Raw genomic sequence first — 10,832 nt, forward strand, 5'->3', positions numbered from 1 at the left:
GGACTGAGTAGAACTGTTCCACAGGGTTCCAAGGAGCGGCTGGTAGATTTGAACTGCCAACCTTTTGGTTAGTAGCCCAACTCTTAACCAGCGTGCCACCAGGGCTCCTCTGTGTCACCAGAGCTCCCTGATTACTCAGTGAATGTTAGTAAATAACATTTATCATTCTTAATGTTATTGCTGCTATCTGATTCCTATGTCATGTGAAACTATCAGGTGTTTCTGAAGGGTGAGGATATTGTCGTATTCTTCTTCACATCCCAACCTAATATTGTGTGGAACAGACCAGAAATCTGTAGACATTTATTGGGGTATACAATACCTTTTATTTAGAGTGCTGTATAAGATACAAAGGCTGGCAACGTTATCATCCATTTAAACCTCACAATAACCTTATGAGGTCGTTTTTATCCCGGTTTTCAGATGAGGAAATTGCCGAGTGGACATTCAGTGAATTGTTCAATGTCACACACAGCTGGTAAGTGACAGAAGTGAGGCCTGAACTGAGGTCTCCAACTCCAAGGCTAGGAGGACCACTTCAACCACAGGTGAGTGGGAGACGCCAGGGATTCTAGTAGAATTTTTCCTTCTGGCTCCATCCTTCCTCCTTCCACTTCCTTCTTCTTCTAACTTTCAAGAACATGGACATTCTGGAGTGTGAAGGCTGCAAAGATAAGTGAGGTCTCTATTCACACTACAAAATGATTTAGAACAGAGTGTGAGCAGGAGACGGCTATTAATACAAGATGTCCTCTGCCGTGACCGTTGCCTCTTCTACTTTGGTCTTTATCTCAGGGAGGGGAATTTGGCTGATCGCCACCACAACCAAGTTTGCCGCGTGGGCTGAGGCGCTGGCCACGCAGATCCAGAACGACTCTTCATACTGTTCTTCCACCACCACAAACTGAAAGAGCTTCTCCTGAAAGTTGGCGATCCGTTCTGTCAGGTTGTGAAATTTCACCGCGGCCACGAAGCTCGTGATGGCTAATGCCACAACTCCACCTGAAACCCAAAAACGGTGCCCTCATTCACAGCAAAGTTTTGCAGTGGTGACAACTGTACGTAAGGTAGCATTTCTGTGGCACATATACAAAACTCACTTTGTGTTTAAAAATTATCAACCAGTAACCACTTGTCGAGTCGATCCCAACTCATGATGACCCCATGTGTGTCAGAGTAGAACTGTGCTTCACAGGGTTTTCTTTTTTATTTTATTTTATTTACTTTTTGTCATTGTTGAGAATATACACAGCAGGATATACCCATTCAACAATTTCTACATGTACAATTCAATATCATTAGTTACAGTCTTCAAGTTGTACAACTGTTCTCACCTTCCTTTCCCAAATTGTTCCTCCCCTATTAACATAAAGTCACAGCGTCCAATGCTTTCTATCTAACTTTTCAAGTTGCTGTTGTCGGTTTGATCCCATATAGATCTTAAAAGAGCACAATACTCAAGGCAGACTGTAGGCTTTTCAATGGCTGATTTTTTTAAAGTAGATCGCCAGGCTTCTGAGGTGGATTCGAACCCCCAAACTTTCGGTTAGCAGCCAAGTGCATTAACCATTTGCACCACCTAGGGACTCCCTAAAAATTATTAGGGCAATAAAAATTTCAATTTGCTTCTTAAAGCAGTAGCTGACCTGATAGCATGAGGTGCAAGAGGCAGGGTTGTGTAGGTGAAAGAGAATAAGCTTCATATCAGACCGACTTTGAACTCAATCCTCTAATTTTTACCTCTTTCTGAGTACCATCTTTTCCAGGAGAGTTGCATTTGGAGAAGTTCACTCTCTAAATATCTCAGGATGCTCGAGGCACTTGCTCTGCAACCTTGGTAGGCCCCGAGGACCAGGTGGGAAGACGTAAGGACACCTTGCCACGCAGGATGGGCTTTCAAACTAGGGCTAGACTATTGCTCTCCTGTGTAATTCTCTCTTTGCCGTGCTTAAGGATGAGAAGATAAGATAAGAGGAGAGCCTGAGAAGGAGGAAACGGAAGTTGAGAGGGGAAAACTGAAGGGATTCCAAGCCCCACAAACTTCCCTACTTGTTGCTTGAAATCTTGATGTTCTGGATCTCTCTGTCTCTCTCTTCTATTTTCAACTGCTTTAATTTTAATTATTAAAAAAAAACTATTATGCTTTTCCAGAATCTTTGTTAAAAACAATTTGGACCTCTGAGAAAATCATAAAGAAGAAAACACAAATTTACTTTTATCCTAAAAGCCAGATATAAACACTTTCAACACTTTAACATATTTATTTATATTTCTCTCTCTTCAACGAAAATTGGTATTAAGAGGTTCTTATGTTTACTTCAAAAGGAGCCCTGGTGGTGCAGTGGTTAAGCGCTCGGCTGCTAACTGAAAAGTCAGTGGTTCGAACCCACCAGCTGCTCCACGGGAGAAGGATGTGGCAGTCTGCTTCTCTAAAGATTACAGCCTTAGAAACCCTATGGGGCAGTTTCACTCTGTACTGTAGAAACCCTGGTGGCGTAGTGGTTTAGGGTTCTGCTGTTAACCAAAAGATCGGCAGTTTGAATCCACCAGACCCTCCTTGGAAACCCTATGGGGCAGTTCTATTCTGCCCTATAGGTTGCTATGAGTTGGAATCAACTTGACAGAAATGGGTTTTTTGGGTTTTTTATAGGGCCGCTATGAGTTAGAATTGATTCAGTGGCAGTGGGTTTTAACTCTATGGGGCAGTTCTACTCTGTCATAAGGTTGCTATGAGTTGGAATCAACTCGATGGCACATTAACAACAACAACAACATGTTTGCTTTGAACTTGTCATCAGGGAAGGCCGATCACTAGAAAAGGACATCATTTTGGTAAAATAGAGGGTCAGTGAAAATGAGGGAAACCCTCAATGAGATGGATTGACATGATAGCTGTAACAGTGGACTCATACATGTCAATGACTAGGAAGATGATGCAGGACTGGGGAACATTTTGTTGTTATACATCAGGTCACCACGAGTTGGAGGCAACTCAATGGCAACTAACAACTGTTTTAAAATAGCTTTTTTCCTATTTCATTAAACATTCTTTTACAGCACAATTTTAAAGTGGCACATAATATTTCATTCTAGGTATGCACTATAACTTATTTAAGCATGAACTTATTTCTGGCTGGATATTTAGCTTTCTAATTTTTTGGTGTTATAAAGGGCTGCAGGAGCCCTGGTAGCCCAGTGGTTAAAGCGCTCAGCTGCTAACCCAAAGGTCCGAGGTTCAAACCCATCAGCCATTCCACGAGAGAAAGACGTGGCAGTCTGCTTCCTGTAAAGATTTACAGCCTGGAAACCCTATGGGGGCAGTTCTATTCTGTCCTATAGGGTCGCTATGAGTCAGAATTGACTCGATGGCAGTGGATTTTTATAAAGGGCTGTGGTGAACACCCTTTTATGTACATCTTTGTGCCCTTGTCCAGTTATTTCCTTAGCTTAAATCTCTATGTGGAGTTGCTCAGTCAAAGGTTATTTACATTTTTTTGATACTGAAGTTTTGTGATACATCCTTTTTGTTTATATTCTCATCAGTAAAGTATGAGAGTGCTCTCTCTGAGGGAGGAAATTGACACAGGTAAGCATTTATTTAATAAACAGGATTGAACATTGATTACATTCCAGCTGTATGAGGATTCATGCAGAGATAAGTGAGACAAGTTAGTCTAGACGAGGTTAGCCATGCATTATGAGTCAGTCTGCAAACTTAAGTGAATACATAATAATCGATTTATCAATATCATATTAAAATACGTGATAAAATCACAGGATTTCTGTTTTCATACTTTGTGGTCACCCTGTATAAGGTGAAGGTAAAACCAGTTGCTATTGAGTCAGTTCCAACTCATGGTGACTTCACGGGTGTCAGAGTAGAACTGTGCTCCATAAGGTTTTCCTGGCTGTGGCCTTTTGGAAAAAGATCACCAGGCCTTTCTTCTGAGGTGCCTCTAGGTGGGTTTAAACTGCCAACCTTTTAGTTGGTAGCCACATGTCTAACTATGTGCACCACTCAGGAACTCCTAAGGTGAAGGAAGTGAGGGATTATTTCCATAGTGGTACCATGACCATTTGACCTGGATTTTCTGAGATAGCCCTCATTTCTTGGGATTTTGTTGTTTTCATTACAGATTATTTAAATGCTTGATTAAATGTGAATTATTTTCTGTGTATCAGTATACTCCCAAATCAACACACATATATACCATGTCTTTTGTCCTAGGTTTTGGCTCAGAAAATAGTTGTAAATGAGACCATGGATTAGCGAAATGACAGAGGGCTTAGAATCAATTACAGCTGTCCCTGGATTTGAATCTCACCTCTGCTACTTACAGTTGTGTGATCTTGGACATGCCTTTTAATTTCTGTGAGCCTCGAGCTTTTCATCTGTAAATATGGGTCTAATAATACCTCTTCACAGGTGGTTGTGAGGTTTAAGTGAAATAAAGCACAGAAAATCCCCAGGTCCAACACCCATGGAAGCAGCAGTCAAGAAATCAAAAGATGCATTGCATGAGGCAAATCTGCTGCAAAAAACCTCTTTGAAGGGTTGAAAAGCAAAGATGTCAACTTGAAGGCTAAGGTGCACCTGACCCAAGCCATAGTATTTTCAATCTTATCATATGCATGTGAAAGCTGGACAATGAATAAGGAAGAGCGAAGAAGAATTGACGCCTTTGAATTGTGGTGTTGGTGAAGAATATTGAATATACCATGGACTGCCAAAAGATCGACGACATCCGTCTTGGAAGAAGTACAACTAGAATGCTCCTTAGAAGCAAGGATGGCGAGACTACATCTTACATACTTTGGACATGTTGTCAGAAGGGATCAGTCCCTGGAGAAAGACATCATGCTTGGTAAAGTACAGGGTCAGCGAAAATGAGGAAGACCCTCAATGAGATGGATTAACACGGTGGCTGCAACAATGGGCTCAAGCATAACAACGATTGTGAGCGTGGCGCAGGACCTGCAGTGTTTCATTCTGTAGTACATAGGGTCGCTACGAGTTGGAATCGACTCGACGGCACCTAACAACAACATGCCTGGCACTTAGTAGATGCTTGGTAAAAGGCACCTAGCATAAAAGGGGAGTCCCTGGGTGGTGCAAATGGTTAAAATGCTCGGCTGCTAAATGAAAGGTTGGCAGTTCAAGTCCACCCAAAGGCACCTCAGAAGAAAGGCCTGGGGATCTACTTCTCAAAAATCTGCCATTGAAAACCCAGCACAGCTCTGCTCTGACACACATGGGGTCATCATGAGTCAGAATTGACTGGAGGGCAACTGGTAGTATAAGGGGGTGGTACAGCAAAGAGGCCCGGGGAAGTGAGGAAGAGGGAGAGTTCAGACTCAGCCAAAGAGCCACATCTGGCTTAATTTGCCCAGGGGGGAAACACTAAAGGCATTGGCAGCTAGGCGGCGCTCATTTCCCCCTTCTCAGCCCAGCCTGGCTGGACTAGCCCTTTGGTAGTTGGCCCTCCTGCCCACACCACCTGTCTCCTCTGTCCTCTCTGTGGAGGTTCTTCCAGCCTCAGCAGCAGCAGCTCCATCTCCTTACCTCCTCCTAGTCCCTGCCTCTCCCATTCCCAGATCTCCATCTTCTCTCTTCTCCTCTCACTCTGAAGTGGGGTGACTAACCAGTAAACTAGTTGCTATGGAGTTGATTCCAACTCAGGATGACCCCACGTGTGTCAGAGTAGAATTATGTTCCATAGGGTTTTCAATGGCTGATTTTTCAGAAGTAGATCGCCAGGCCTTTCTTCTAAGGAGTCTCTGGGTGACGCAAACCTCCAACCTTTTGGTTAGTAGCAAGCACGCTAACCGTTTGTACCACCAGGGACTTCTCTGAAAGGTTAATAGTGTCCCCCCTCCCCGCCAAAATTCACATCCACCCAGAATCTGTGAGTGTGACTTTATTTGGAAATAGGGCCTTTTCAGATTGATCAAGTCCAAATGAGGTCATGCTGGATTAGAGCGGACCTAATCCAAGGACTACTGTCTTTATAAGAAGAGAGAAATTTGGAGACACAAAGATACACACAGGGAAGACAGCTGTGTGAAGGCGGAGGAAGAGAGTGGAGTGATGCAGCTACCAGCCTTGGAACGCCAAGGATTGCTGGCAACCACCAGAAGCTAGAAGAGGCAAGAAAAGAATCTTCCCTAGAGTCTTCAGAGGGAGAATGGTCCTGCTGACACTTCCATTTTGGACTTCTAGCCTCCAGCCCTGTGAGAATAAATTTCTGTTATTTCAAACCACCGCATTTGTGTTACTTTGTTACAGGAGCCCAGGGAAAGGAATATACTTAGCTGCTTGCTCTCAATCCTAAACATACTAACAATTTGGTTCTTCATTGTGACAGACTACAACTTTCAGTAAAGGGGAAATCTGTGCCCATTGAGAAGGTCACAGACCCAGGGAAGTGAAGGCTGAAAGAGTGGAGGGCATTTTAATTCCTTCACACCCTCCGTCCAACTACTTGGAGCCTAGTCTGGGGATGGAGTGGACATAGATTTCTTTTTCTACGTGCTTTCCTTACCTGCAAGAACATTCCACAGGCAGATGCCCCCAGGGCCATTGACTGCCCGGCATGGGACCTGAATCATGTTGAGAATGGCAAATCCCATGCTGATTAGTGCCAGGGCCAAGGCCAGCAAGAGGAGCAGCAGAATCATCACGTGAAGGCCTGCGTTCAGCTCCTTCACCAGGTGTGGGAAAACTGGGGAGAGAAGAGATAGTCCATATTTTAATGTCTGAGCTCAGCTCACTTCCATAAAGCCCAAACTATGCTTACCACTGATCTGTCAGTGTGTCATACTGTGGTGGCTTGCATGTCACTATAATGCGGGAAGCTGTGCCACTTATATTTTAAATACCAGCAGGTTCATTCTTGGTGGACAGATTTCAGTGGAACTTCTAAATTAGGACAGATTAGGAAGAAAGGCCTGGCGATCAACGTCCAAAAATTAGCCAATAACAACCTTATGGATCACAACAGAATATTGTCCCATATAGTGCTGGACGTGAAGGCCCCTAGGTTGGAAGGCACTCAGAATACACAGTGGCCACAATGATAGACTCAAGCATACCAATGATTGTGAAGAGCTGGACTCGACTAGCCGCAAGCAGAACCATTTACAGAGTAGAGGCGTGGGTGTCTCATTCAATCCTTATGATTAAGGTAGATTTTATTAACCCTCAAAAGAGCCCTGGTGGCACAGTGGTTAAGTACTCAGCTGCTAATTGAAAGGTCAGTGGTTCAAGCCTACCAGCTGCTCCGAGGGAGAAAGATATGAGAATCTGCTTCTGTAAAGATTGCAGCCTTCGAAACCCTATGGGGCGGTTCTACTCTGTCCTGCCGTAGAGTCGATTCTGACTTGTAGCAACCCTCTAGGGCAGAGTAGAGCTGCCCCATAGGGTTTCCAAGGAACAGCTGGTGGAGTCGAACTGCCAGCTTTTTGGTTAACAGCTATAGCTCTTAACCACTGTGCAATGAAAGCTAAAGAACTCTTGAGCATACCTGCTCCACTGAAACTACTCTAAGGCTTCTGGACAAATCTGGGCCCATCTTTTGAGTTCTCGAGCTTTCTGTGCTTCATTTGATACCTCTGACCAGTCCGTCCTTGGTTCGGCATTGGAGCCAGGGCTCAAAGCTTTCCCGGTTCTCTCTCTCCTCTGACCCTTTCCCCTCTGGCTCCTTTGCTGGCTCACCTGCCTCCTTTTATTCACTGGAGGTTGGTATCTCCCAAACTTCAGAGCTAAACTTTCTGTTCTTCCATACGGTGTCCTTTCCACTCACAAGTTTCTGGATGCTCCACGTTTATGCCCTTGGTTCTGACCTTTTTTTCTTTCTGGTTTTGCATTTCCATTTCTTTTTATCTCCGCGTGGTTATCTTACCAACATTAGAAACTGTATCTTGGAAAATGAGCTCCTTTCCAAGGGAATTTTCTCATGAAGGCTTCTATCTTCTTTTCACTTCCCTTCCAACCCAGGTCTCTTAGATTTGTTTTTCTGTTTCCAAACCCCCAGCCCTTTCTTTTTCCGAACACTCTACCTTTGATTACCTACTTGGTTTGTTACCCCGTTTCTTGCCCATCTAATCTGTAGGACACATGACCAACACAGTAACCCTTACCAAACACTTCAAATAGATAATAGTCACCTACAGACTGGCAAAAATCAAATCATCATCCATACACAGTGTTGATGATGGTGTGGAGAAAGAGGTGTTCTCATACCTTGTGAGAATATTAATTCACACAACCTCTTTAGAAAGCAATTTGGCAACATCTGTCAAAGCAATTTCACTGCCAGGAATTTAGTTTTCAGAAACATTCCCATATATGCTCCAAGATGTATATATCGGATATTCATTATCATAGCAAAAGACTTGAGAAAAACCAAAATGTGAATCGATAGGAGATTGGTTTACTAAATTAAGGTACAACCACACAATGAAGCTTTTAAAAAGAAGCTAATCATATCCGTAAGGAGCCCTGGTGACACAGTGGTTAAGCGCTCAGCTGCTAACTGAAAGGCTCCATGGGAGAAAGACCTGGTAATCTGCTTCTGTAAAGATTCCCATTGCCATCAATTCAATTTCGACTCATAGCGACCCTGTAGGACAAAGAAGAACTTCCCTACAAGGTCTCCAGGGCTGTAATCTTTATGGAAGCAGATTGCCACATTTTTCTCCAGCAGGGCAGGTGGTGGATTTAAACCACCAACCTTTCAGCTAGCAGCTGAGCTGCTTAACCACATGGCCTCCAGGGCTCCTTTCCATAAAGATTACAATCTAGAAAACCCTACGGGGGCAGTTCTACTCTGTCACATGGGGTCACTATGAGTCTGAATTGCGTCAATGGCACCTAGCAACAACAACAATCATATCCATATACTGATACAAAACTGTCTCCAGATTTGATTTAATAAAAAGTCAAGCATAACCATATTAAGACAATATTGGAGAAGAAGTTTTGGACAGATGGAATGATGTGGGAAAGGGTGGTGAAAGACCTTATCTTCCATAGTTGGAAGTGTATTAACAATTTTTTTAAAATAAACTTTATTGGCAAAGGCTGAATCTCATTTAACTCCTGCGATCACGTGCCATACCCTAACGTTCAGGATCTCCTAGTTAATTGAGATCTTACTTATTTTCATATATGTCATATTTTAGAAATTCAGATTTTTTTTCACCAGTTTTAATGCATCAGTTTCTTCTATTAATTAATTATTTTTGGCTTGCTAGCTCCACATTGTTGCCATCAAGTTGACTCCAACTCAGGGTGACCCCATATATGCAGAGTAGAATTGCGCTCCATAGGGCTTTCAAGACTGTGACCTTTTGGAATGAAATCACCAGGCCTTTCTTCTAAGGCACCTCAGGGTGGGTTTGAACCACCAACCTTTTGACTGGTAGTAGCACTTAACCGTTGGTACCACCCCAGCACTGGATTGACATGGTTGCTGCAACAACAGGCTGAAACATAGTAGTGATCATGAAGATGGTGCAGGACCAGGCAATGTTTCATTCTGTTGTACATAAAGCTGCCATGAGTCAGAGCTGCCTTGACGGCAACCAACAACAACAACAAATCCACGTTTGGTCTGTCACACAGTGTTGTCCCAGGAAAGCTGTTGCTCACTTGCCTTTCATATTTGCACCCAGTTTCCAAAAGTCTGTAGGTATCTTTGGCTTTAGGAAATAATTCAAGTTTCCAGGTTGAAATTTATGGCCATGGTGATAAATGACAATGGCTGCATATACAGATACATACTATGTGCCAGGGACTTTATATGAATTATTTCTTTTATGCCTCCTGCACCTGGTGATCCTTTCTCACTTTTACAAATGAGGAAACCAAAACTCAGAGAAGCTAAATAGCTTAGCCAAGGTCACACAGCCAGGAAGTGCTGGATTAACTACTCTGCAACAAAGACCTACATTGTAGAAAGAGATATCTGTAGAAACAGATAAGCAATGGTTTAAAAAATTAATTATAGTATAGCTTGAATTCTAGAGGTCTTACTTTGAACTTTAAAAATACTCTTATTTTGTACACATTAGAGCAATCTGTAGAAATACAGCCAGAATGTCCTTAGAAGCAAGGATGGAGAGACTTTGTCTTGCTTACTTTGGGCACGTCATCAGGAAAGACCAATTGCTAGAGAGGACATCACGTTTGGTAAAGCGGAGGGTCAGCGAAAACGAGGGAAACTCTCCATTAGATGGATTTACATGATAGCCTCACCAATGGGCTCCAGTATATCAAAGATCATGAAGATGGTGTGGGACCAGGGAACGCTTCATTCCCATACTCCTGGGGTTGCCATGAGTCACAGCCAACTTCACGGCAACTAACAACAACAACCAGAGCTACCTCACTTGAGCAGTTCATCCTATCAGCATCTAAAGCTATTAGATAATTTGCTCCTGGTCTCAGAGAAGTTTAGCAGTCTCTTTTGCCAACAGCATGGCATTTGAAGTCAGACCCAGGTCCTGGCTGTTGATGGGCTACTTGTTATGGTGGGAGGTAAGGAGGAAACCAGAGAACTAGAAACTGCAAAGCACCTACTCTATACTAGGTACTACATAGGTGCTTTTCCAGAAATTATTTCAGTTATTGATTTCTCTGATCCCCTATTTTCTCATCAGTGAAATGGGTATAATAAAATCTCTCCCCTAGTGTAGTAAGGATTGAAGGAAATGAACCACGTGAGGACGACTTGAGATAGTAACGTACCAAGAGCTGGGTAAATATAACTATGCCCAGAGAGTCCAGGCCAGTGCGCTCATGGTCATCAATATAACTATGCCCAGAGAGT

The 10,832-nt window shown here is 43.2% G+C and overlaps 1 protein-coding gene across 1 annotated transcript in view; it reads right to left on the bottom strand.

The window, feature by feature from the left end:
* Positions 1-717: 717 nt before the first annotated feature.
* CLRN2 (clarin 2) overlaps positions 718-10,832 on the bottom strand; it is an 11,833-nt gene continuing 1,718 nt past the window's right edge. The window contains exons 2-3 of the mRNA XM_004375159.1: positions 6,543-6,722; positions 718-1,002 (exon numbers count right to left, since the gene is read on the bottom strand). Coding sequence (XP_004375216.1) covers positions 737-1,002; positions 6,543-6,722 — 446 coding nt within the window. The 3' untranslated portion in view covers positions 718-736. The remainder of the gene's footprint in view (positions 1,003-6,542; positions 6,723-10,832) is intronic.

This window comes from Trichechus manatus, unplaced genomic scaffold (genome assembly GCF_000243295.1).
Source record: "Trichechus manatus latirostris isolate Lorelei unplaced genomic scaffold, TriManLat1.0 scaffold00034, whole genome shotgun sequence".
Classification (NCBI taxonomy): Eukaryota; Metazoa; Chordata; class Mammalia; order Sirenia; family Trichechidae; genus Trichechus; species Trichechus manatus.